The 27948-nt window shown below is 52.0% G+C and overlaps 2 protein-coding genes across 2 annotated transcripts in view; both read left to right on the forward strand.

Annotated features, from left to right (window-relative positions):
• The window catches only part of LOC140898184 (killer cell lectin-like receptor subfamily B member 1B allele C), a 117269-nt gene that overhangs the window by 43320 nt on the left and 46001 nt on the right, over positions 1-27948 (forward strand). The gene's annotated exons all lie outside the window — the stretch shown is intronic.
• LOC140898182 (C-type lectin domain family 2 member D) lies at positions 19097-27373 on the forward strand. The gene is made up of 6 exons (XM_073311610.1): positions 19097-19136; positions 21708-21818; positions 22465-22557; positions 23028-23206; positions 24835-24938; positions 27186-27373. The coding sequence occupies exons 2-6, from the start codon at positions 21731-21733 to the stop codon at positions 27364-27366; spliced, it is 645 nt and encodes a 214-aa protein (XP_073167711.1). The 5' UTR covers positions 19097-19136; positions 21708-21730; the 3' UTR covers positions 27367-27373.

The following is a 27948-nucleotide window of genomic DNA, read 5'->3' on the forward strand; positions in this document are numbered from 1 at the left end:
CGCCCAACGCTGCGCCCCGCCCCCTGTCACCGCTCCGCCACTCAGCACCGCCCAACGCTGCCCCGCCCCCTGTCACCGCTCCGCCACTCAGCGCCGCCCAACGCTCTGCCCCGCCCCCTGTCACCGCTCCGCCACTCAGCACCGCCCAACGCTGCCCCGCCCCCCTGTCACCGCTCCGCCACTCAGCGCCGCCCAACGCTGCGCCCCGCCCCCTGTCACCGCTCCGCCACTCAGCACCGCCCAACGCTCTGGCCCGCCCCCTGTCACCGCTCCGCCACTCAGCGCCGCCCAACGCTGCGCCCCGCCCCGTGGCACCGCTCCACCACTCAGCGCCGCGCTCCCGGTAACACCGCCCCTCCGTCACGAGCAGCCCGCGTGGCCAGCGCAGCCCGGGGCCGTTCTCAGCTGGTGCTTCGGGACGCGCAGCGCCGCAGCCTCCGCGGGGCCCTGGGGCCGGGGCCGGGGCCGGGGCGCGGGAGGCCGGAGGAGCCCGGGGCTCCGCAGCCGGCCGGTGAGTCTCCCCGGCCGCGGGGCTCCGGGCTGCAGCGGTAGAAGGAGCCGCCGCCGGCCGGTCTCAAAGCCCGTGCTGGGGGAGCCCGCCCGGGAGCAGCCCCCACACCCGCCCGAGGGAGGGCGCCCGTCCGTCCGTCCGTCCGGGCCGGTGCGGGGCTGCAGCGCCGAGCAGACCTCGGGCCACTGCGCTTGACTGATGGAAAGTCAGCGAGCGAAAGCTCCAGCCGAGACCCCTCCCCGTGGCGGATTAGCCATGGGGCCAACGGGGCCCGGGGCTCTGGCCCGTTTGGGGGGCCTGGAAAAATGGTCACCCGCGTGCCCTGACCCTGCTCTCCGGCAGGCTGTGTCTAGTGCCAGTGAATCCCCTCTGCCGGAGCCCGCTCCTAGCGATGTGCGTGCCCGCCCTTCAAACGCGGGAGGTTGGACTGGAGCTGAACACCTCATACAAATGTTAAGTACCGTTAAAACTAACAACTGCGAGAAAGCGGCTGAGCGAGGAGGGCAAAAGAAGTGTAAAATGCTAATGTCCTAGGCAAGGAGCAAAGAGGAGGAAACTGGGTTTGTCTCTCTCAGCTGATACCTTTCCTCTTTGGAACCACCTCTCAGGTAGTTGAAAGCAGCTATCAAATCCTCCCTCATTCTTCTCTTCTACAGACTTAACAATCCCAGCTCCCTCAGCCTCTCCTCATAACTCATGTGTTCCAGACCCCTAATCATTTTTGTTGCCCTTCGCTGGACTCTCTCCAATTTATCCACATCCTTCTTGAAGTGTGGGGCCCAAAACTGGACACAGTACTCCAGATGAGGCCTCACCAATGTCGAATAGAGGGGAACGATCACGTCCCTCGATCTGCTGGCTATGCCCCTACTTATACATCCCAAAATGCCACTGGCCTTCTTGGCAACAAGGGCACACTGTTGACTCATATCCAGCTTTTCGTCCACTGTCACCTCTAGGTCCTTTTCCGCAGAACTGCTGCCTAGCCATTCGGTCCCTAGTCTGTAGCGGTGCATTGGGTTCTTCCGTCCTAAGTGCAGGACCCTGCACTTATCCTTGTTGAACCTCATCAGATTTCTTTTGGCCCAATCCTCCAATTTGTCTAGGTCCCTCTGTATCCTATCCCTACCTGCCACCGTATCTACCACTCTTCCTAGTTTAGTATCATCCGCAAATTTGCTGAGAGTGCAATCCACACCATCCTCCAGATCATTTATGAAGATATTGAACAAAACCGGCCCCAGGACCGACCCCTGGGGCACTCCACTTGACACCGGCTGCCATCTAGACATGGAGCCATTGATCACTACCCGTTGAGCCCGACAATCTAGCCAACTTTCTACCCACCTTGTAGTGCATTCATCCAGCCCATACTTCTTTAACTTGCTGACAAGAATACTGTGGGAGACTGTGTCAAAAGCTTTGCTAAAGTCAAGAAACAATACATCCACTGCTTTCCCTTCATCCACAGAACCAGTAATCTCATCATAGAAGGTGATTAGATTAGTCAGGCATGACCTTCCCTTGGTGAATCCATGCTGACTGTTCCTGATCACTTTCCTCTCATGTAAGTGCTTCAGGATTGATTCTTTGAGGACCTGCTCCATGATTTTTCTGGGGACTGAGGTGAGGCTGACTGGCCTGTAGTTCCCAGGATCCTCCTTCTTCCCTTTTTTAAAGATGGGCACTACATTAGCCTTTTTCCAGTTGTCCGGGACTTCCCCCGATCACCATGAGTTTTCAAAGATAATGGCCAATGGCTCTGCAATCACAGCCGCCAACTCCTTTAGCACTCTTGGATGCAACGCAACCGGCCCCATGGACTTGTGCACGTCCAGCTTTTCTAAATAGTCCCGAACCACTTCTTTCTCCGCAGAGGGCTGGTTACCTCCTCCCCATGCTGTGTTGCCCAGCGCAGCAGTCTGGGAGCTGACCTTGTTCGTGAAAACAGAGGCAAAAAAAGCATTGAGTACATTAGCTTTTTCCACATCCTCTGTCACTAGGTTGCCTCCCTCATTCAGTAAGGGGCCCACACTTTCCTTGGCTTTCTTCTTGTTGCCAACAAGAAATCCTTCTTGTTACTCTTAACATCTCTTGCTAGCTGCAGCTCCAGGTGCGATTTGGCCCTCCTGATTTCATTCCTACATGCCCGAGCAACATTTTTATACTCTTCCCTGGTCATTTGTCCAATCTTCCACTTCTTGTAAGCTTCTTTTTTATGTTTAAGATCCGCAAGGATTTCACTGTTAAGCCAAGCTGGTCGCCTGCCATATTTACTATTCTTTCGACACATCGGGATGGTTTGTCCCTGTAACCTTAATAGGGATTCTTTGAAATACAGCCAGCTCTCCTGGACTCCTTTCCCACTCATGTTATTCCCCCAGGGGATCCTACCCATCCGTTCCCTGAGGGAGTCGAAGTCTGCTTTCCTGAAGTCCAGGGTCCGTATTCTGCTGCTTACCTTTCTTCCCTGTGTCAGGATCCTGAACTCGACCAACTCATGGTCACTGCCTCCCAGATTCCCGTCCACTTTTGCTTCCCCTACTAATTCTTCCCGGTTTGTGAGCAGCAGGTCAAGAAAAGCTCTCCCCCTAGTTGGCTCCTCCAGCACTTGCACCAGGAAATTGTCCCCTACAGTTTCCAAAAACTTCCTGAATTGTCTGTGCACTGCTGCAGTGCTCTCCCAGCAGATATCAGGATGATTAAAGTCGCCCGTGAGAACCAGGGTGTGCAATCTAGTAACTTCCGTGAGTTGCCGGAAGAAAGCCTCATCCACCTCATCCCCCTGGTCCGGTGGTCTATAGCAGACTCCCACCACTACATCACTCTTGTTCCTCACACTTCTAAACTTAATCCAGAGACACTCAGGTTTTTCTGCAGTTTCATACTTGAGCTCTGAGCAGTCATACTGCTCCCTTACATACATAGCTACTCCCCCACCTTTTCTGCCCTGCCTGTCCTTCCTGAACAGTTTATAACCATCCATGACAGTACTCCAGTCATGTGAGTTATCCCACCAAGTCTCTGTTATCATGAGTACCCCGCTTTCCCTGGGCCCCCAAGAGACCAAGACCCCTCTGACCCACCCACTGCCTTTTGTTTTCAGTTTTTACTGATTTGAACACATTAAAATTTTTTAGAATAAACACTGATAAATTCCCAGGAAATAGCTTTTAAAAATAAGGGCCTTCGTTTTCATCCCCATGCTACAGCAGGGGAAACTGAGGTGCAGAGATACAGTGATTTGCCCCAAGTTGCCCAGGGACCCAGTGGTACAGCTGGGAATTGAACCCAGCAGAAGGCAAATGTCAGCCACAAGAGCAGTTTTCTCTCTAAAGAATAAAACTAGTATGGATTTTACAGAACAAACCATATAGAGGTCTGCATGGAGAAAAAACAATCCCCTTTTGCCTGTCTTTGAATTGAAAATACAGCTTGTCAATTTACTCCAAACTTTTCAGTGAAAATTCTCCCCTAGCCTCAGAACGACACACATATTTCAATGTCACAGTGATTCCCTTCATACTTCCCAGATCCTCTCCAAAAACAGCAGCATGGTTCCTTAGTATAGCGGGCAGACCGGTTTCTTCTTTAGTCATTCAGTGCACTTCTGCCCAGTTCAGCTGGATCTTCCTAAGCCAAGACCTACCCATTAAGGCTGAGTAATTACCTCTCACTTGATGATTCCCTGTTCTGTTCATTCCCTCTGGGGCACCTGGCTTTAGCCACTGTCGGAAGACAGGACACTGGGCTAGATGGACCTTTGGTCTGACCCAATGTGGCCGTTCTTATGTTCTTATTGGTTCATCTTTATTTGGTGGAAGAGACAAGCTTTCGAACTACACAGACCTGAAGGAAAGCTCCGTGTGGCTGGAAAGTTTGTCTCTTCCACCAACCAAAGTTGGTCCAATAAAAGATATTACCCACCTACCTTGTCTATCTCATATCCTGGTACCAACACAGCATACCTACGATTCGGGCTAAACAGAGATTTCCCAACCGCTAAGAAAGTTACAAAGGGAGGTGAAGTTCACTCAGAATCAGGCTTGTGCTGAAAACTGCCTTCTGCTTAATGGCTGTATGGAGTCACGGCTGGAGCTCCACTGATTTCAACATCAGCTCGTGAGAAATGTTAGTTATCGTTTGAGGTGTAGGCCCTGAACGGTGCTATGCAGCGTAGTGAATCCTACACCAAGTAGTAAGTATTTGCGGGATCAAGTCCTTAGCTGTGACATTGGAAATACAGTATTAAGGGCCAGATTCTGCCACTCTTACTCCCAGGGAGTCATCCACTCACCCTGAGACACTTTCACTCATCTCTTCTGAAATGCAGCATGCTGGGACTGTCAAAGCTGTCCAGTGGACTTGGGCACCCAACTCTCCTAGTAAATTTCAGTTCCCTTGGGTCTCTTTGAAGCCCCAGCCACACCCTGCAATTGCTGCGTTGTGAAAGCAGACGCTCTGGGAGGATGCTAAGTCACTTACCTTGGGGCCCAGCTCCCGGGGGGCGGCCTGGTTGTCTCTGCTTCGGCCGGAGGTTTAATACCATGTAGCCCTCTTCATCCTCCATTGGCCAAGCGCGTCCCTGGTTTGATTTCCCAGCAGGTGCTCAGAGCGGGGAAAGGAGGCCCCCCATGAACTGGCGTTCTTCAAGGGAAACCACACAGGAAACGCAGGTATCAAGTGCATGTGTGGTCTTAGCTACATCTCTCTCCTTCACCCTCCCCTGGACTGTACAGGAGACCTGAACTGGTTGGACAGAAAGGCTTTGAATAAAAGTAGGTCAGGGCCCCTCGGCTAGCCGTGCTGAACCAGGTTTCAAACCGATGCAAGTTCGCCCTGCGTCTGCACTAGCAGCCTCCTAAATCACTGCCTTCTGATTACTGATCCCACCCTTCTCAGCTCAGCCCCCAGAAGCAGTGCATTCTGGGAAACTCAGAAACCCCCCAGAAGCAGTGCATTCTGGGAAACTCAGAAACCCCCCAGAGCATTGAGGGGCAAAAGTGGGAGGGGATGTATGGACCTGTATAAATCACCGTTTCATATCCTCAGCTGTGCTTGATCTGCAGAGGATGTGGGTCTGTTACAGCCCCACATACAGCCCCTGGCTCTCTTCTTCACACTGTAGAGGCTCACACTTCTCGCTCTCAAGCTGCCTGGTTCAATTCCTGCTGGTGCTTGTCACATGTGCCAGCCCGCGTTTTCCAATCCTTTAATCGTCCTGGACTGTGGGCACCAGAACTGGACACAGGATCCCGGCAGCAGGCACACCAGTGCCAAATCCAGAGGTAAAATAACCTCCCAGCTCCTACTCGACATTCCCGTTTATACATCCCAGGATCGCATTAGCCCTTTTGGCCACAGTGTTGCAGTGGGAGCTCATGTTCAGCTGATCATCTTCCATGACCCCCAAAGTACTCTGTCCTACCGTGCTCACGGGCTTTGTGCTCAGCGTGTCCTGTAGCATATGCGAGAACAGTGTGCTGGTATGTGTGTTAGAGGCAGGCTGGGGCAGGGCTCAAAGAGGGCAGAGTTAAGGTTGTGTTGTGGGGTGGGGATTTTCCCTCAGTGTTTATATATCAGTGACCTGCATTTGTTTGCCAGAATAGCTGCATATCACATTGTGTGTTGTTTGACCGACTCGTGCTGCTACAATCCGGCAGGTCAATAGAGAGGTTTTCGGAATTAGTGCTGGCAGTAGGAAGAATTGCAGACAGCCAGAGAGCTCGCTGGAAATTTTTGTAGCCACTTCAGCAAATACATGAGCATGAGCCTGACCCAGGGGCTCTCACAGGAAATTGCCTTTAGTCAAGAAATTGCATAGCACCCGGGCGGGTTGTTCACACCATCACCATCCTCCGATGCTGCAGGCTAGCTCAGATCATTGCTTCCTGTCCGTGCTAGGTGCTGCTTTCACCTCCCACTTCCCGGGCTCTGCCTGTGTCCCCAAGACCAGCCTCACCCACTACTGAGATGGGCAGGGCTGCAGGGAATGGGGGTGGGGAGGGGCAAAGGGTAACGACAGGAAGATGCCAAACTAGTGTTGTGTAGCATGAAAGGGCAGGTCATTAAATCCAAGACTGAGGTTGGGCCCAGAGGGAGGAGCTGGTAGCAGCAGAGCAAAGGGCGGTGATGGGAGCTGGCCCAGCGAAGTGGGGTTTGAAGAGGGATCTGGAGGTGGATTGAGAGGCTCCTTAAGCCCTGGGAGAGAGAGGCCAATCCAGACACTGGGGGCTGCATGAACAAAACCCTGTAGGCCCAAGGGGGAGAAGGTGAAGGACAAAGGAGGGAGGAGGTGGTGGAGTGGGGTCAGGAGGGACCTTCCCCTGGGGACAGGTTATCCTAGACTGTGAGGTGTCTTGCTCCTTCCTCTGGTGCTGGCCAGAGTCACAGACAGGAGAGTGGGTAGAGGGACCCCTGGTCTGGCAATCCCTGCGATCCTGGGAGTGCAGCCCAAGAACTGGAATGGGGGCAGAGCTAGGGATGAGGTTGTGGGCAGGGGCAGGGCCGTGCAGCACTGTCAAGTGCGGATGAGCAGCGTGATCCGCTCCTTGCCTTGAACTTTGTAGAGTCAGTTACCCAATGGGCGGAGACACTGATGGATTTAGAAAGATAAACTCAACCCGGAGAGAGAGAGAGAGAGAGAGAGAGAGACAGAGACACTGGCCTTGGGGTTACGGCACTGGGCTGGGACTTAGCAGATGTGGGCTCAGCTCCCAGCTCTGCCCCAGACTCCCTGTGAGACCGTGGGCAAGTCACGGTCATTGAGCTCAAACTTTGCACGTGCGCACAAGGGATCTCCTCTGGCTGGAGAACGTGCGTGGGAAACTTCCAGTGGAAAGCAGCCTCTCTGGAGCCAATGGAGCAGCCTGACAAGATAGAGTTGGTCACGGGACGTTGTTCATTAGAAGCTTAGCTATGGGGCCACCACGAGGTGTGTCTGGCTCTCATCCTGCCTGTCGGGCCATGCGTCTTTACTTCCTATGTGGTTTCACAGTCACTTTCATGGAGAAGCAAAGCTCCTACCACAGGCCTGAGCCTGAAGCTACAGACTGAGTCCAAATACACTTAATCACTGTGTTACGGTTGCACCCATGTGTGAAGGAGATAAGCACGCGTGGAGCTGATTTAAGCACAGCCAACTGCTATCAAGACTTTGATTGTTTCTGGCACTAATATGCCTGGAGGAATTCAGCCCCAACTGCCCTGCCACATTCATGTCCCCTGCAGAATTTTTGCTTTCCCGCAGAGAAAGGACAGGGAAGCAAAGGGAAGCTGCAAAAGTGGTCCAGCACCTCTCCCCAGCAGCGCAGGTATGTTGTTTCAGGTGCCCAGAGCAGCCAGCAGAGAGGTAAATCATCACGGGAGTGGGGGGCAGGGCTGGGGATGCCCCAGCCGGTGCCTCCTGCCCTGCACCAGGTTCAGGTGCTAGTCCCAGCTGGGGAAGACTGAACTTCCTCTACTTTGCACAGAGCAACCTCTTCCCCAGAGGAGCCGGGCCAGATCAGACCCACCCCCAGAAATGTCCCCTGGCCGCAGGAAGCTCTGCAGCCTCCCCAACGCCCATCGCTCCTCGGCCACAGGGGGAGGGATCACTATACAGGGAGCTGCTCCCCCTTCCGCCCAATCCCTGTGCATCCAGACCTCTCCATCCTCAGATCCCCCAGCTGAGCCTCAGACTCCCACACCCAGATCCCTCCCTGACCCCCCCCCCACATCCAGACGCCCAGCCCTGCACCCCAACAAGCCCCATGCCTGGATCCCCACCCCAATGAACCCTACCCCCATGGCACCTGGACCATCCTAATGGGCCCCGACCACCTTCACCTGGACCCCCTGCAGAGTCCCATTGCCCTGCACCCAGACCCCTGCAATGAGCCCCTCTGCATCCAACTCCCTCCTACATCCAGACCCTCCACTGAGCTGCCCGCACCCAGAACCCTCTGGATCCCGCCCCCCCACACACACACACACTAAGCCCCTCCGTGCTTGGATCCTGCTGGGCTGAGCCTGCTTGCCCCATACCCGGCACAGAGGGGCAGGACCCCAGGGTGTTTCTGGGGCAGGCCCAGCCCTTGCACTGTCTCAGGGTCGGGCGCAGCCTCCCTGGCACGCCTGTGCCCTGGGGCGGAGGTGGGAAAAGGGGGCTGCTGGGTGACCTCCTAAATTCTTTGTAAGCTGCGCGGCCGTGCAGGGAGCCCGCCTGGCCGGGACCTGCTGCGGCGCCCCTCCCCCGACCCCAACGCAGCCACAGACCTGCCACGGCCGGGGGAGGGGCGCCCGTCGTGGGGGCCCCGCCCCCACAGCCCAGGTGCGGCTGCCGGGGAGAGACATCGGGGGGGAGTCCCCTCTCCCCGCCATAGCCACGGCGCACCCTCCTGCACCCCGAACCCCGCATCCCTGGCCCCGCCCCAGAGCCCGCACCCCAACCCTCTGCCCCAGCCCTCAGCCCCCTCCCACACTCTGAACCCCTTGCCCCCCACCCCCGCCACATCAATTTTGTTCTGTGCACCAATATGGAGGTGATGTGTCTGGCTGTAGGTCCAGTTCCCTTCGGCCTTAGCAAAATAGTCATCTTTCCCTTGGATCCAGAACCAGCCTGGGCACCGGGAGGCAGCCCAGGGGGCATGGAGGAGACTGCTTAAGTATCACCACCGGGGGCGGGAAAAGTAAGAAAAGACCCAGGGTGAGAGATCATCTTGTCTCTGTGGGGAACAAGCAGGAGCAGAAAGTGCCAAACCAGATCAGGCTAGTGGCCTAGATGGTCCGCTCTCGTAGTGTGGCCAGCGCCAGGGGCTTCATAGGAAATGGCAGGACGCCCTCTCGTGGTAGCGTTGCCAACTTTCTAACTGCACAAAACTGAACACCCTTGCCCCGTCCCCTGCCCTGAGGCCCCACTCGTTCCAGCCCCCCGCCCTCTGTCGCTTCCTCTCCCTCCCTCCCTTTCACGGGGCTGGAATTTGGGGTGCGGGTGGGGGGTGCAGGTTCCGGGGTGGGGCCAGAAATGAGGGGTTCAGGGAGCTGGAGGGGGCCCTGGGCTGGGGCAGAGGGTTGGGTTGCAGGAGGGGGTGCGGGCTCTGGGAGGGAGTTCGGGTGCGGGACAGGGTTCGAGCTTTGGCCGGGCGGCGCTTACCTCAGGTGGCTCCCAGTTGGTTGCGCAGCCTACCTACCTGCCCTGGCTCCGCGACGCTCCCGGAAGCGGCCGCCATGTCCAGCCGCTAGTCTGTGCCATGCATAGCCTGCGCCCACAGACGCGCCCCTGCAGCTCCCATTGGCTGCTGTTCCCACTGGTGCTTGGGGCGGGAGCAGCGCCTAGGGGCCGCAGGGACATGCCAGTCGTTCCGGGAGCTGCAGGGAGCCATGGGAGGCAGGGAGCCTGCCTTAGCCCCACGGACTGGACTTTTAATGCCCCGGTCAGGGTGCTGACTGCAACCACCAGGGACCCTTTTGGACCAGGCGTTCTGGTCAAAAACCAGATGCCTGGCAACCCTATCTCATGGGCAGTGGTGAGAGAGCCTGCTCCAGAGAACGTTTCCTCCAAAATGCAGTCAGAGGCTGGCTAGGCGCCGGAGCAGGAAGGTTCATATTCCTTCTATTCGTACCCTGGTTCAGAGAGAATAACCTGCCCGGAGGGGTCAGGAGAACACTTCTCTCGGTCAGTGGCTGGCTCATGGCCTGAAGCAGGAGGGTTCGTACCCCCCCAGACACTGAACCCTCTCCAGGATAACTCTGGAGGGTCTCGTTATCCATGTCAAGGTCCCATCCTTCTGTGAATCCTGCTGAGCTCTGGGCCTCAGTAACAGCCTGTGGCAGTGAGTTACCCTGGCCGCGAGGCTGCTAGTTACTCGTTTTATGCAACAGGAGAGGGAGGAAGAGGTTTAAGAGTGGTGTAGTATAATTCAGACAATTCTATGGAATGGCCACTAGGGGAATCAGACCCCCACAGCTGGGGGTGACCTACTGGACTTAATGCTGAGGGTCTTGCTCCCAAAGATCATTTACACTAGCTTTTTATGTAGCCTGTTGTAAAACTAGGCAAATATCTAGATGAGTTGATGTAACCCCTGGAAGGCCTCTGAGTACCCCCAGGGGTACACGTAGCCCTGATTGAGACCCACTGGTCTATACAATAATGGATGGAACAGGGAAGATGCATTGGGAGCTTTTGTTAGTAAAGGTGTGGACGGTCCTTGCACGCCCCCTTGTGGCCTAGTGTGGCACTCGGGGTGCACCCCTCCTTAATTTCACAGTGACACGGGCCTACTTGTGAGAGACTCCCGTAGCCCCCCATCCACGCTCGCCCCTGCTGCATTTGGAGAAACAACTACGTCTAACTACGTCTATGGGGTCTACAAAAGTTTGTCGTTACCATAGAACAGTGCTTTTTAGCCTGTGGTCCGTGGACCCCTGGGGGTCCTCAGACTATGTCTAAGATTTCCAAAGGGGTCCACACCTCCACTGGAAATTTTGTAGGGGTCTGCAAATGAAAAAAGGTTGAAAACCAATGGTTTTGAGTTCATTTCTAATGTTGTTTGTTTGTTTTATAATGCAGCCATCAACGTCTCTTTAGCACACCAACAAGCCCAATATTTCCGCAGGCTTTTATGTTAGTACTGAATATGGGAGGAGTGAAATTATGGTTACCAGTGTTTGTAATTATTGTGGGAATACAGGAAAGAAGGACTGTGCTTAACCTGTCCCAAAGGAAGGAGTCACTTTCAGTGTTAAGAGAAAAGGAGTCCTTGTGGCACCTTAGAGACTAACAAATTTATTTGAGCCTTGTTAAAACAAGGGTTTGAATGTCTGTGAAAGAAAAAGGGGTGGGGTCAGGAATATTAGCCAGGAGGCTGTATACCCTGGAAGGTCTTTCCTAGGCTGGTTTAACGTGTTTCCCCATCCCATCCCGCTTAGCTGTTTAAAGAATAGAACTAAATAGGTTTCATTAGGAGCCACTTTTGTTATGTTAAATGGCTCACTGCGAGCTGAAGTTGCCTGTGGTGAGACTGTTTCTGCCCAGAACTGAAGTCACTTGTGGCAGGACTGTGTTTCTGCCCAGAAACAACCGTGCAAGGAAGGAACAAAGCCTGGATCAGGATTATAAAAATAATCCTGGAAGAAAGGAGCAGCTGAAAAGTGAATGAGGCTGTAAATGGAAATCCTCTTCTGCACAATCCATAATTAGGCGGTGGAACTCATTGCCACAAGATGTCACCGACGCCAAGAACTTGGCAAGATTCACAGTGGGCTTGGACTTTTATATGGGTGATGTGAGGATCCAAAGTTAGATACAAAGGAAGTTTTTTAATTACTAAAAAAAGAAAAAGTTAGAGAAAGGCTGTGAAGCTCTGTGCTTCAGGGCACTAATGGGGGCCGGGCAGTAACTTTCTCTGGGGGCAGATTATTGTATAACTGCAGGATTTCTTGCCTGGTCCTCTGAAGCAGCTGGTGCTGGCCACTGTCAGAGACAGGTGACTGGGCTAAATGGACCAGGGGTATGATGCCGCCTGGCAACTGCTATGTTTCTATTGGTAAAAGCACTCACCGTATAGGTCTGGGCACTGTACATCCGTTATAAAGTGTACCACATAGTAATGATAAAAACCAGAGACCTCCTTGCCCTGCAAATTACCCTCCAACCAACCCCTCCCAAACCCTAATTAGCCCCGTGAAAAGGCCTGGAAGGAACCAGATTAACTGCAGTGTGTCCCCAAGCTCCGGCAAGAGAGCTGTAGAGTCAAGCCTTCCTACTTCCACCACCAGGTGACACTATTCAGGCTCAAAGCTTTTCTCCCCTCCATGGACGTCTCCCAATAGCTGTTCTTTATTGTTGACCTGCAGCTCACAAAAGCTTATGCTCAAACAAATTGGTTAGTCTCTAAGGTGCCACAAGTCCTCCTTTTCTTTTTGCGAATACAGACTAACACGGCTGCTACTCTGAAACCTGTTTATTATTTGTGTTATTGTAACCTCTAGAAATTCCAAATACGGTTTGGAGCCTCGTTGTGGTAGGAGCTTTACACACACAATTCCATAGTTATTAGTTCATGGAGCTTTCTTTTTAAGAGCTTGAATTTTCAAAGGCCACTAACACCCATAAAGGACAGTCCGTGCCTTGTCCTTTTTTGTCTTTTTCCCTGCAAATTTGTTCCATCAGTGGCAGGAAGGAAATGGGATCTGCACAGTTATTTTTGGTACTGGAAAGGGAAATCCGGAGTGATTGTGTACATAGCTACTCCCTGCATCGCTTGGAGAGCCTGAATTTGTGCTATGTCTCCCTCTCTGGCTATATAGATGGATACTAAGTCTCATTTCTTCTGAGTTATGGATTTGCAGTGAGGACGGCAGAGGACTGTGCTTAACCAGGCTCATGCAACCATGTGATTTGTAAAGTGCTACACAGGCAAAAAATGGATCTGGGGGAAAGCAGCTGATTACATGAAAAGAAAGGAACATGCAAAGCTTAGGAGAATCGCAGAAACCAGAGAAGACTCCTAGATTTCAAGGCCAGATCATCTCACCTGACTTCCTGCATAAGGCCAGAGAAACTCACCCACTGATTCCTGCATCAAATTCAATAAAGGTGTAGCTGCTTAGATCATATGCTGTGTACCCCTCCGGAGAATGGATTGGTGCCTACAGTCGGTTCTCCTGCACTTCACCCAGTCCTAGTTCTGCTCCTTTCCTGGGGAGACTATTACACAATAAATATCCTCTTATCCAATAAATATCCAATAAATATCCTCTTGCCACTAAGAAATATTTTCAGAATGTTTCTGTTTGCTCTGTTCACATGTTACTAGGTCTAGTCCTACCACTACCATGGAGTCTTTATGTGACCTTTCATCTCTCTGGGCCTCAGTTTCCCCACCTCTAACAAGGGGATAACACTTTCCTCCCTCACAGTGGGGTTATGAGGGTGTCTAGAAACTGCAGGGCTCCCTGCAGCCGAGAGAAGATGGAGGAAACGTAGAGCTCTGTCTGTTTAGTTTATCAAACAGAAGATCAAGAGATGATGTTATTCCTGTGTGTAAGTACCTTCACATGGAGAAAGTACTAGAGGGTCTTTAATATAGTGGAGATAGGCAGAAGAAGAGCCAGTGGTTGAAGTCAGACAAATTCAAAGGCAAAACCAGGCGCAAATGTTTTACAGTGAGGGTGATTAACCACTGGAACAAGTGGCCAAGGAAAGCGGTGGATTCTCCATCGCTTGATGTCTTCAACCCAAGCCTGGATGCCTTTCAGGAAGATGCGTTAATCCAATACAAGTTACTAGGCTCACTGAGCAGATAATGAGGTGGGGTTCTCTAGTCTGTGATATCCAGGAGGTCAGGCTACATGATCTGACGGTCCCTCCTGACCTTAACATCCATGAATCAGGCAGGTCTTGGTTCAAGGCAGCCCACTGACATCAGTGATTGACTTGCTTGGGGTTTCGATCAGGGTCCCAGAGCACAGACACTGGTTATGCAGAAGAGCTGGACCTGAGCTGCCTTGAGCTTTGGCTTAGCTGGTCCCACTGTCACCGAGACCTGTTCCTTGGGCACCATCTGGCTCTAACTCACCCATCTTTTATGGGTCCCACCAGCAAGCGTCAGGTTAGCTGGTGGTGTCATGGCAATGCTCCTCGGTGTGGGACTCCCTCCTCCTGGATGTTTGCCTCAGCACCTCTCTCCGCTTTACTGGGGGGAGTGTGTGGGAGAGTGGAGGAGGGATCCACTCTTATTATGGGATGGATTCATCTGAGTGCACAATAATTATCCTGTGTAGTGTTTTACACACTCAAATCCTTCCCACACTCTGCTCCTCACAGCATCTCTATCACTAGCAATCCCTCCTGTTAGTTTTTGTCAGTTGTCTAGTAGTTACAGCAGGGGGGCTGGGAGCCAGGACTCCTGGCTTCTAGCTCCAGCTCTGGAAGGGGAGTGGGGTCTAGTTGCTAGAATGGGGTTCTGACTCCCTGTGGCACGTTGGGCAAGTCACTTCCCCTCTCTTGTGCCTCAGTTTCCCCCTCTGTTAAATACTGATACTGACCCACCTTTATAAAGTGCTTTGGGAGCAGAGCTTTTTCTTGGACAAAATATGCCTCTTCAACCAAACCCAATTTCCTGTGAGCGGTTTCGATCCTGCCAGCGTTCTTTGATTTTTGACATTGTGTTTCAGCCTGCAATAACGTTTTTCACTTTGTTCTGGTTTTTGAAAACTGGAAAAAAAAAATCTCGGGTTTTGATTTTGGGGGTTTCCTCCTTTCCTCTCCCCCCAACCCCCCGGTTCATTTCCCCACCAGAAAACAGGACGAAAGACTAGGGCGGGTGGCGGTGGAAACTCAGACACGCTGTACTTTATCCTGCCAATCAGTAACAGCCAGCTGGACAGAATTCCATCTCTTCCTTGTTCCTCATCCACCCTGTATCATAAACCAGATGCTTATCACCTTATGCTGCTCCGACTGCCGCTATAAATTTCATGTTACATTTCAGGTTTTTGCTTGAGGAGATCCCACTTCTCCCACTGCCTGGGTTTCTGCACGACCTCCCCTCTTACCCCAACCTTTAAATGCTAGCTCGCCTGGCATTTCCCGACAGGGAATGATTGCAGTGAGTGAACAACGGGATTTCAGGAAGAGAGGGGCACCCCGAAGGGTTAGTAGTTGTATTCCGTTCATCTTTCCATCAGTGTCCTTTGGAGACCGGCTCACTGGCATAACTGCAGAGAAAGGAGAAGGGCACTGATTTTACATCTCCTTGTTCTCAGCATCCTGTAAAGGCTTTACCCCTGTGTGTAGGGTTTAGTCTGTCCTGGTTCTTTCCTCTTTTGTGCTTTTCCACACTGATCCTCTTTAGCTTTCCTCTTGACTCCGCCCCAATAGTTTATTTCCAAAGCCAGACTGTTCTTAATCCCCGGAACGTTTCTACCCATCGACCACCCTTGTAATGTTCGGGCAGGAGTGGGGTTGATTGCTTGCCTCCTGTCTCTTTCTTATTCTGAGAGAGCTGTAGGGTTTAATCTGTCTGTGTTGGGATTTTCTGTAGCACTCAAAAGCACGGCATCTGAAACGAATCACTGTTGCTTTGCAGGGTAAGTTCTCTCCTTTCACTGGAGCCCTCTGAGACGCCTGTCTGGGTTGATGGACAAAAATATCAAGTTGTTTGCAGCATTGTTGCAGCTGTGTTGGCCCCAGGAGGTGAGAGAGACAAGGTGGGTGAGGTCGTATCTTCTACTGGACCAACTCCTTCACCTGGAGAAGAGCTTTGTGCAGCTCGAAAGTTTGTCTCTTCTACCAACAGAGGTTGGGCCAATAAAAGATATAGATTCATAGATACTAAGGTCAGAAGGGACCATTATGATCGTCTAGTCTGACCTCCTGCACAACGCAGGCCACAGAATCTCACCCACCCACTCCTGCGAAAAACCTCTCACCTATGTCTGAGCTATTGAAGTCCTCAAATCATGGTTTAAAGACTTCAAGGAGCAGAGAATCCTCCAGCAAGTGACCCGTGCCCCATGCTACAGAGGAAGGCGAAAAACCTCCAGGGCCTCTTCTAATCTGCCCTGGAGGAAAATTCCTTCCCGACCCCAAATATGGCAATCAGCTAAACCCTGAGCATATGGGCAAGATTCACCAGCCAGATACCCAGGAAAGAATCCCACCCCATCTAACATCCCATCACAGGCCATTAGGCCTATTTACCATGAATATTTAAAGATCAATTAATTACCAAAATCATGTTATCCCATCATACCATCTCCTCCATAAACATATGACCTTGCCTATGTTGTCCCTAAAATTTTTAGGTCCAAATTCTCTGCTGCAGCCAGTGGCAATAGCCAGAGGTAGGGCTGCAAAAGGGGAGGTTGGGGATCACTGATTCTGAAGGCTTTCATAGTCTGCACAGACTGACTGCCATGCAGAGGCATCCAGGGTGCAGCAGTGGGCACCTTCCCTGTGGTCAGCAAGAGGATCTGGGCAGCCAGCTCTGTGAAGCTGATGAAGTTAGGGCTGGATGCCGATCTCAGTGACCCTGGTGTAAATGTAAAGTGACCCCACTGCAGTCAAGGCTGGATTCGGATCTCAGTGGCCCCGGAGTTAATCCAGAGTGACCCCCCTAATTTACTCCAGGTTTGCACTGACCTGAGAGTGGAGTCTCCTTAAGCATTTGTGTGTGGAGATTGTCTAACTGAACAAAGCACTGCAACAAATTGCCTAGAGAGGTTGTGGAGTCTCCATCATTGGAGGTTTTCAAGAGCAGGTTAGACAAACATCTGCCAGGGATGGGCTAGATAATACTTAGTCCTGGCTCAGGGCAAGGGACTGGACTAGATGACCTAGCAAATTCCCTTTCAGTCTCAAAGTTTTCAATTCTGAGTACCTTTCCCAGCCCTGAAGAAGAGCTTGGTGTGCCTTGAAAGCTTGCCTCTCTTCCCAACAGAAGTTGGTCCAATAAAATATGTTACCCCCTCCACCAGGTCTCAGAATGTAATTGTAAATGGGGAATTATCACCAATCGTATCTGTTTCCTGTGGGGTCCTGCAGGATCAGTTCTTGGCACTACACTATTTAACAATTTTATCAGTGACCTGGAAGAAAACGTAACATCTTCACTCACAAAGTTTGCAGGTGACACAAACACTGGGGGAGTGGTAAACAATGAAGAGGACTAGTCACTGATAGAGAGCGGTCTGGATCACTTGGTAAATTGGATGAAGGAAACAATGTACATTTTAATACGGCCAAAGGTAAAGTCATACGCCTAGGAACAAAGCATGCAGGCCATACGTACAAGATGGGGGACTCCACCCTGGGAAGCAGGGACTCTGACAAAGATTTGGGGGTCATGGTGGATAATCAGCCAACATGCGCTCCCAGTCCGATACTGTGGCTGAAGAAGCTAAGGCGATCCTGGGAGATATAAACAGGGGAATCTCGAGGAGGAGCAGAAGATTATTTTACCTCTGTGTTCGGCACTGGTGTGACCACTGAAGGAATCCTGTGTCCAGTTCTGGTGCCCACAATTGAAGGAGGTGGTTGATAAATTGGAGAAGGTTCAGAGAACCATGAGAATCACTGAAGGATTCGAAAACCTGCCTTATAGAAGAGCTCAATCTATTTAGCTTAACAAAGGGAAGGTTCAGGGGTGACTTGATTACAGTCTATCAGTACCTACATGGGGAACAAATATTTCATAATGAGCTCTTCAATCGAAAAGAGAAAGGTCTGAAATGATCCAATGGCTGGAAGTTGAGACTAGACAAATTCAGACTGGAAATAACAGGACATTCTTTAACAGTGAGCGTAATTAACCACTGGAACCATTTACCAAGGGTCCTGAGGGATTCTCCATCACTGACAATTTTTAAATCCAGATGGGAGGTTATTCTAAAAGCTCGGCTCTAGGGATTATTTTCGGAGCAGGTCTTTGGCCTGCATTATCCAAGAGGCCAGACTAGATGATCACAACGGTCCCTTCTGGCTTTGGAATCTACGAGGGGATCTGCTACTTGCAGTTATTGCCAAGAGACGATGCTGTGTTTGGATTGTAAGCTCTTTGGAGAAGGGAGTGCCTCTCGCTTTGCACGACTTCAGCACCTTGCACAGTGGTGCCCTGATCTTAGCCGGGGCCTCGGTGCTCTGTATACAATGATAAGCGTGCGGTGTGCCTCTGATTTTGCCCTGACGCAGGATTTGTGCTGGTGTTTTTGGAACAGAGAAATGAAAATGGCCTTTTCCCCCGCATTAGGTTTCCTCACTGAACTGGGCTGTTCCCTACTTGTTGGGAACAGTAGGGATGAGCCTGTGTCACAACATTCTTTCTTAGACAACCCCCGATCACCCACACAATTCTCCTTCTATGGTACTTTTCTTGCCACTGTCGGTATCTCATAGAATCATAGACTATCAGGGTTGGAAGGGACCTCAGGAGGTCATCTAGTCCAACCCCCTGCTCAAAGCAGGACTGTTCCCCGACTAAATCACCCCAGCCAGGGCTTTGTCAAGCCTGACCTTAAAAGCTTCTAAGGAAGGAGATTCCACCATCTCCCTAGGTAACGCATTCCAGTGTTTCACCACCCTCCTAGTGAAAAAGTTTTTCCTAATATCCAATCTAAACCTCCCCCACTGCAACTTGAGACCATTACTCCTTGTTCTGTCACCTGCTACCACTGAGAACAGTCTAGATCCATCCTCTTTGGAACCCCCTTTCAGGTAGTTGAAAGCAGCTATCAAATCCCCCCTCATTCTTCTCTTCTGCAGACTAAACATCCCCAGTTCCCTCAGCCTCTCCTCATAAGTCATGTGTTCCAGTCCCCTAATCATTTTTGTTGCCCTCCGCTGGACTCTTTCCAATTTTTCCACATCCTTCTTGTAGTGTGGGGCCCGAAACTGGACACAGTCCTCCAGATGAGGCCTCACCAATGTCGAATAGAGGGGGAACGATCACGTCCCTCGATCTCGTAATCTTTATTGTATTTACCCTGTGAGGTAGGGCAGGGCCTTTGTCCTTAGCTACCAAGTAGCTAAGCTGCCACTTTGTAGGCCGTCCTCCTTTACAGTGCACAGCATAGGGGTGGAGTTTTGCAGTATATAGTTCAGTGACTATATTTGTTCTTTCTCTTTCAGTCCTGGAACTCGGTAAGTTCACTTCTCCGGGATCAGAGCGAAGTGGGGAGCAGGAGCCCGGTTTTCATACTTGTTCATTATTTAGGGAGTGGGGAGAGCGGGATTTGAATCATATTGCAAAGCCTAGGGGTGATTTAGCTGAGGGGTGGAGAGGGGCAGAGAGAGGGGAGAGACAGGGGTGGGGGGGAGGGGAGGGGCAGGGAGAGACTGGGGTTGTGGGACGGGAGGATCGAACCGCACCCCGGTGTACTAGGCAGTATTGACACCAAGAATAGGAATGAGCCAGGTCTGGTCTCTAAACTGAGCCTCTTTTGGGGACTGCAACGAGTTTCAGACCAAAGAGAAGACAGGCGGGGGGCAGGGACCCCTTGCATTGCTTGTGATTCAAGTCAGTAGTAAAACTGAAAGTATTTTGAAACACATCCTGCCATTGAACTGACCTTTGCTTTGGGGGAGTGTTTCTCAGCCTTTGTATGTTGGCGACTCCCTTTGGACTTACAATAAAATTGTGACCTTCTCCCTTAAATTAAGACTTGGAAAAACTGTGACCCCCCCCCCTTAAATATCATTAAGTAAATTAAAAGATTAAAGACTCAGGGCTGGCATTAGGGGGTGGCAAGCAGGGCAATTGCCCAGGGCCCCATGAAGTTAAGTTACATGCTTCCGGCCTGGGCAGCGGGGCTCGGCCTTCAGCTTCAGCCCTGAGCCCCACTGCCCAGGGTGGAAGCATGTAACTTAGTTTCGTGGGGCCCCCCTTGTAGAGGGGGGCATGGGCAATTGCCCAGCGTGCCTCTCCCTAACACTGACACTGCTCTTGTGACCTCCTAAACCCATCCTGCAACCAGGGCCGTCCCTAGGGGGGTGCAGGGCCTGGGACAAATCTGCCCCCACCGGCTTAGGGGCCCCGCTGTGCATTGGTGGCTGGGCCGGTGGGACGGATCCGGCCTGGTGCTGGGCCACCAGTTGCTGCTGGCAGATGCTGGCGCCTACCGTGGGGCTATTGTTGGCCAACATGGGGCTATTGTTGGCCATAGTGCCCCATGGCTCAGGGCTCCGGCCAGGGCGGGGGACTCGCTGCACCAAAACACAGGTGGCCAAGCCAGGTGCTGTCTCCACTAACTGCCAGCAAGATGGTGGGCCCTGCGGAAGTGACAGATTCATCTTCCGGGACCGACCACGCTGGCCAATTGCACCAGCCCACGGAGCCCCCAAAGCGTGGGGTCCGGAGTGGTTGCCCCGAGTCGCCCTACCCAAGGGATGGCTCTGCCTGTGACCCCCCACACCCGGGGTTCGCAACCCCCAGGTTGAGAAACACTGCTTTAGGGTGATCCCTTCACTTCCCTGTAACTGACAATACCCCCTGCAATTCAGATCTTGGCCTCTGGTAGCAATGTATTGTCTGGTATGAAACAAATTTAGAAGGGAGAAAAACGTAAGGTTCCCCTAGATACAGTCAACCTGAAACCAAATCAGTTTTAATAAATAAGATAAAACCAGCTGTGGTTTTCCGCACTTAAGCCAGAGTCTCCCTGCCAGGTTTTTTTACAACCAAATGTCCTTTAGTCATGAGCTGGTTTTTCACTCCCTTTTTGCTGAGTGAAACTCACACATGAAACAAAACAGGAACCTGACTGACTATACAGGGGAACCGATGGAACCCATGATGTACTAGTTACCATCATCAGAACCATTTCAGGGCTCCTCCCATCTCGTTGTTGGATTCACCCGCTGCCTCTTGTCTGATCGGTAGGCTCTGATCCTGCCAAAACGAATGCACATGCTTCGTGCTGTGAGTAGCCCCCTTGGCTTCCAGGAGCCCGCTCAGTGTGTGACGTTAAATAGGCATGTCAGTGTTTGCAGGATTGGGGTCTTTAGGTCAGTTCTACACTACAGCCGTCTATTGGTATAATTACGTCGCTCAGGGGTGTGAAAAATACACCCGTCTGAGCGACATAGTAATACCAACCTACCCCCAGTGTAGACAGCGCTTTGTCAACGGGAGAACTGCTCCTGTCGCCATAGCTACCGCCTCTCAGGGAGGTGGAGTAAGTATCCTGTCGGCTGACTGGAGAGCTCTCGCCCTTTCGCTGAGAGTGTCTTCATTAAAGTGAAAAGAACAGGAGGACTTGTGGCACCTTAGAGACTAACCAATTTATTGGAGCATAAGCTTTCGTGAGCTACAGCTCACTTCATCGGCTGCATGCAGTGGAAAATACAGTGGGGAGATTCTGTATACACAGAGAGCATGAAACAATGGGTGTCACCGTAGAGACTGTAACCAGAGCGATCGGGAAAGGTGAGCTATTACCAGCCGTCGTGCAACTGTGCCGACTCAGCATTTTAAGTGTCGACCCGCCTTTAGATTGCAAACTCTTTGGGGCAGAGAACAGTTTTTTGTTAGTTGTGTGTGGCGCGTGGAGCACAGGGGGACCCGGGCCCTAACATAATGCAGATAACAAATAATAACAACACAAGCTGCTGTCCAACACACAAAGGAAACACACCACAGAGAATTTCCCCCCCTCTAATCATTCAATTACATCACTGTAACTTCAAGCAGAATTGTGATTTTTTTTTTAACAGAGAATGACCCAGAAAGACAAAGCATGTACAATGGCCTGGGTATCTGTAAGGAACAGCAGCTGGATGTTCCCCTTAATAGCAGTGGAGACCAAGAGCAAGGAAAGGAACCAGGTAGGTGGAGCCCCTCTGCCTGGGAGAAACACTGCGGCTTCTGCAGATGAAGCCAGATGTTCAGTTTTGGGTGCAGCAGCCCCAACACCTGCCTGCGAACGCAGCAGGGATCTGATCACCCCACCGGCTTCCTATGAGCCCCGCTGCTTGCTTTGCAGGGACTGCTACAACTTGCCCTGCAGCCGGGCGCTTATGGCTGTGTAACAGGGTGCAGGGGCATTTTGTGGGCTTGCCAGCGGCACCCATTTGGGACTGTGTCCCTGTCTCTCCCCCTCTGGTTCAGGGCGGAATATCCCCGTTTGTTTCGCTGGGACATGACGGCAAAAGCTTAGCTGCGCCGGGTGCAGGTTGGCTTGTTCCATGCCGGTCTCTAATCGTTACCCGTTTAAATCTCTCGCCGAGTTACTGCGGTGATAAATGCTGTCGAAAAGCTTGGGAGGAAATTCGTAATCCCATATTCAGTGCAGGGTAGATCAGAGACAGCGACAAACTCTCATCTACCAAGAAGCTCGTGACTGTCCATTTGCTTGACTAGGGGGGTGTGCAAACCGTCCCCTGTCTCTGCACTGGGCCATGGTAAATAAATAACTCCGATTCCTCCCCACTGCAGCAACCCCAGGGGTGTTCATACGTTGGTCTCTTTCAGGTTACAGGCTCGGGAAACCTACAGCACTTACGATCGTCGCAGCCGTCACCGTCCTCATCTCGGGTTTAATCGCAACCACAGCCATCCTGGCAGGTGAGTGCGCAGCTCTTATGGGTTCGCTCTCTGTCTTTTCTGTTCAGATCTGGAGCTGGCTCGAGCGCACATCTCCAGGCCCTGGAGTGGACGTCCTCGTGAGGTTTGGGGGAGCCAGCATCGCGCTGCAGCCAAACGGGAAAAGCTTAGCCAAACGGCTTCCCAGTTCTTAGCTCCTGAAGTTGCCTCCTACTTGTTTTTTAATGCTGGCCCTAGACCTAATGGCGCCCCCGAGCGAGGAGCATCTTCGGCGCCCCCTCCCCATTTGTGAAACGTTTGGAAGGGGAGGTCTTGTCCTGCATGCGGGTGTGGAATTGCCATACTGAAAACATCACCGCCCACCACTGCGTCCAAGCAATTGCCAGAGCTGCTTAGGGGATTCTCTGAGGCCTAAGGGGATTATCCTACTTGTTCCCCTTGGATACAGAGATGAGGAGGGGACAGCCCCTGTGTTACGTTCTCTGTTTCAGTCAGAACCAGGAAGTCATGTTTGGATTCTGCGGCTGTCCCATCATGTCCGGATGGCTGGGTTGGCTACCAAAGACGGTGCTACTTCTTCTCCGAGGACGAAAGGAATTGGACCGCCAGCCAGAGCTACTGCTCTTCACACGGCGCCTCCCTGGCTGGGATTGACAGCAGCCTGGAGATGGTGAGAGACCCAGGTGTTTTGTGAACGCACTAGACGGGCCTTGGCATGGCAGCGCCAATGATGAATGGCTTATGTTTGACACCAGGCCCATAACGTCTTCCAGCCTAGACAGAATCTGTCATGTGAGCCAGTGGGACAGCGCCCAGGCCCTGCAGCGTGAGGGGCCCCTGTGCGTCCCGTGCCGGGAGGGCAGAGCGAATGATCTTTCCAGGTCCCTGGCTGGAGCTGGGGCTTTGCAGCCTGTGCGTGATTGAAGTGGCTCATGGTCCGCCTGCCCCAGCTCTTTCTCCGAGCAGGAATTCAGTGGGGAAACACAGCTCCAGTCCTGCTCATCTCCTGGAGATGAAAGGGAGTTCATTCCCCGCTCAGCTCAGCGCAGTCAGTGGTCCCATATGGATGGGCAAACGGGAGGAGTGGCTGACTGAAGAGAGGGCCTGATTTTGCCCGGCTCTTGGGCATTGTAGAGTGAGCTCGTCCCCTTTACAATAAAGCCTTGTCTTCCAGCACCCCCAGCCCCTACAGAGAGCAACACGCTTTCCCTCCAATATTCCTGTAAAAGAGTTGGCACCCACCTCTTGCGAGCGCCCCCTCTGGTTGGGTGTGTCTGCGTCCTTTAAATCAGTCCAGCCCTGCTATGGGGCTGTATCCCCAGGATTTCCTCCCTGGAGACACTATCTTACAGCCCTCCACCGGCTCAGTCCCTGCTCAGTGTCCGCAGCCAGCCGGGAGCTCCTTCATTGTTCCCCCAGGCTCTGCGAGCAAACTGCCCTTGGCTCCGTTCTAGCTGCCAGCCAGGTACACAGTCACTTCTTTTCCAGCTTCCAGCAGCAACTAACTGCTGTTCTGCTCTGCAGCTCCTTTTATAAGGTCCTCCTGGGCCTTGATTGGCTGCTTCCCCTGCAGCCATTCTAGCCGGCTTGTAGGGCCTCTCCGCTGCTCCTTTCCTGGGATGGGTGTGGCAGAGCCCTGAGGTCTCCAGCCGGGGGCCTTGCGCCCTATTTTGCTTTCTGACGATAGAGGAAGGTGGCCTAAAATGCCCCCCACTCCCCCTGCTGTTTCCCCCCCACCCCGCATTATAGATTCGGTCTATGCTGGTAGACGTGATGGGCGGGGCGTCAATCGTAAACCATTCATAATGCAATACAGTGATCCCCAAAGATACTGCAGAGGGTTGCGATACCTGTCACAAGACATGCTCCGACACCCACAGTGTCCAAGAATTCCCCAAACACCTGTAAAGCAGAACTTCAGCTAAAGCCCCGAGACCAGTAACTGTCTCTGGAGTCTGTCAGGTTTTCATTTAGCTGGGGTGTCCAGCCACGCAGCACAAACCTGAATGGCACAACAGCCCAGAACATAAAGCAGCATCTCTCCGTACTCCTATGAGCCGGAGCAGAGGAGTGGGCTTGGGAAGCTCGGTGGGTTTATTTTTTTTAAAAAAGCTTCAATTCTGGGCAAGCATTAAAGGCTGTGTGTTACGCAGCATTGCGTACAGCAGACGCTAGAACTGAATGGAGACGAGAGAGTCCCAGGGGTGCTCACTGCGGCTAGTGCTCAGGGGATGAGCACCATGGAAATGCTTATAAATAAACAAAAAGACAGAGGCTTTCCCTTTGTTTGTTTTGAAGGCATTCCTTCTGCGTTACAAAGGGAGTGTTTACCATTGGATCGGCCTCAGAAGGGAGCCCAGCCATTTGTGGAAGTGGCCCAACGGCACCGAATTTGACAACTGGTGAGTCTGTTTCTGGCTCTAAATTTTCTCAGTACTAAGTCATTGGTGTTGGAAGTGCAGAGTGCAGAGAGATCAACAACGGAGATCAACCTCGACAAATGGACATGGGTCAAAAATAGGTGAAAAACTAGTATTTCCACCTCTTGTGGGTTTAGTTTGTTGTGGGGGGGAACCCTGTGGCCCCACTCTCCTGAAACTGGCATCAGCACAAGCCACTGCTTAGAGACTTCACCCCTTGAGGGAACGATGCAACCAGCAGCTGTTTGTAGAGAAAGCCAAGGTGTTTTAGTTAACAGGAATACAGTATTTTAGGTCTTTAGGTTAGAATGGAAAAGCAAAACCATGCTGGCAGCCTTACCTGCCTCTCTGGCCCAGTGCCTCCAGGATTTCATCTCTGATTGTTTGCTCCAACCCTTGTCTCTACCCCACTCTGTTGCAGGGTCTTTCTGCACCCCAGATGGAGGTGTCATTGTAGTGTGGGGTAGGCCTGGCAGCACAGCCAAGCACCCTGAGTGCATGCATGCCAGGCGTACAGGCTATGCGCTCCTGTGGCTAGCTCGCACTGACGTCCATGCTGCCACCTGGGCACTGCGATTATTACCCATGCTAGCGAGATTAAGGTTAGTGTGGGTATGCCCACTGGTGTTAGTGACATCTTCCTTTGCAGTGTAGATGTATTCACAGGTGCTTCACGCCACCCCTGCCCCTCTTCTGCTCTGTCCTTTCCCCCTCCCCCCCTTTCCTCTTAGCTGAGCCCCTCCTCACTAACCCACCAAATAAAATAAATAAATAAAAATGGTGCCACTCCCATGCCCTTTGCTGCCATCCCATCGTTCACGCTACCTGTGTGTGCCACTCCTACCCCTGCCCTGTGTCTGTCAGGTCTACGCCGATTGTCAGCGCTGTGAGACAGTCAGTGACTCTGTGTTTGTACAGCACCTAGCGCAATCGGATCCTACACTCCTCTGCTCCTCAGGCTATACCTTAATAAACCTAATAATAAGTTACGCTCTGGGTGGCAACCACCTTAGCCCAGTTCCAACCCGCCTCCCCACATCAGGGCTTTGTTTCACATTCCTGCCAGGCTGTTTTCATGTTTCACATCCCTGACCGGCAGTTGTTAAAGATCAGCATCCGGTTATCCACCCTCTGTTCTCTCTCTCCAACATACTCTGTCATGTGCTTCATGTACAGGGTAGAGGGCAGGGCTGCCCCTAGCAGGCCAGGCTCTGGTACCGGGTTATGGACTGGCTACAGAGTGTCCTTTGTAGAGACCCACACCAGATATGTTTCAGAGTAGCAGCCGTGTCAGTCTGTATGATCCTTTAATACTGAGCCAGGTATGACTGGGGTTAGCGTCAATGGGGTATGTGACACATGGCGCCATCTAGTGGCTTAACAGTGTGATACAGTTGAGCATCATATTACAAACTCCATTCATAGACCCATCAAAATCATAGAAATGTAGGGTTGGAAGGGGCCTTGAGGGAGGTCGTCTAGTCCAGCTCCCTGCACTGAGGCAGGACCAAGTAAACCTAGACCAGCCGTGACAGGCATTTGTCTAAGGCTAAGTGTGCACACTACAAAGTTTGATGTGTGTGAGTGTGGTCACGCGCGAGGGCTGGAAGAGAGCTCTCCCCGCGCTCTGTGTAATCCACCTCCACGCGGGGAATAGCTCTGAGTGCTGGGAGCACAGAGACAGCCCTCAAACGTGCTCTGCTCAGGGTGTGTGGTTTTTCACGCCCTTGAGCCAGCAAGTTAGGGTGCTATAAAATGCAAGTGTAGACATGGCCTAACCTTCTAACTATCAGCGTAGTTAGAAGGTTACCTGGGGAGGTTGTGAGATCCCTGTTGTGGGAGGTTTTTAAGAACAGGTTAGACACTTCCTCTCGGGCTCTGCTTTGGTGCGGAGAATTCCACTGTCTGTCTCTGGGCTGGTCTACATGCAGAGTGGCCCCCGTTAGACTTGAGGTGTGATTTTATACCGGTTTAGTTAAACCAGTGCTAAAGGCTGTCTGGACATTCTTCTTTCAGTTTAAGTGGCTTATTCTGGTTTAGCGTCAGTCAGCTGGGAACTGGTACGAGCTAAAACAAAATAAAACGCTCTTAAACCGGAATCACGGCATCCATCCACACAGGGGGCTGCCCCCAGTTTAACAAAATCTGCGCAAGTTTATGCCTCTCTGTGGGTGGGACACACTAGCCTTGGCTACGGACTGATTCTAGCTCCGTGGCTTCTGGTTGCAGGTTCGAAGTAAGGGGAGGAGGCAACTGTGCATATCTGAATGACATAGGTGTCAGCACGTCAAGCTGTGAGACAGAGAAGAATTGCATCTGCGCCAGACTGTTGGATGTGGGAAATGAAAAGAGAACTGCCTGGAAGAGACGGCAAAACAGAAACATGCTGTTACCTAATAAAGCCGTCTAAAAAAATATGCAAACTGTCTTATGCTCATTTGTAACGCATAGCTGATCAGTAGGCATCTACTCCACGTAAAAAATCAATCAAATCAAGAGGGCAGCCAATGAAATGGAAAGGCAGCATATTTGAAATAGATGAAAAGAATTTTTTTTATCGACACACTGCTTAATTATCCTGTGGAACTCATGGCCACAAGATGTTATTGAGGCCGTGAGCTCAGCAAGATTCAAAGGAGGACTGGACATTTAGCTGGAGAATGGGACTATCACAGGGTGGCTGGCCCTTTAAGGGAAGATGGGTCCCAGCCGCACCTGTTACACTTTGCTTATTTCTCCACCTGGGGAGGCAAGCTAAGTCACATGACAGGCAGGTCATGGGGCTAATTCAGGCCTCGAGGGGTGGCGAAAGGAGAGAAGCTTGCGGAGCAGAAGATAGGAAATGCCAGGTAGGAAGCTCTGGGGATAGATGCTTGGTAGAGACTCTAAGAACCTCAGCAGGAGCTATGAGAGAGTCTAGGAAAGAGCTTTGCTCAGTTAATGGTCAGACGAATTAGAGGAAAGAAGACAGAAGAGAACTTTAGGCTGGGAT

The sequence above is a fragment of the Lepidochelys kempii genome, chromosome 14 (genome assembly GCF_965140285.1).
Source record: "Lepidochelys kempii isolate rLepKem1 chromosome 14, rLepKem1.hap1, whole genome shotgun sequence".
Lineage (NCBI taxonomy): Eukaryota > Metazoa > Chordata > Testudines > Cheloniidae > Lepidochelys > Lepidochelys kempii.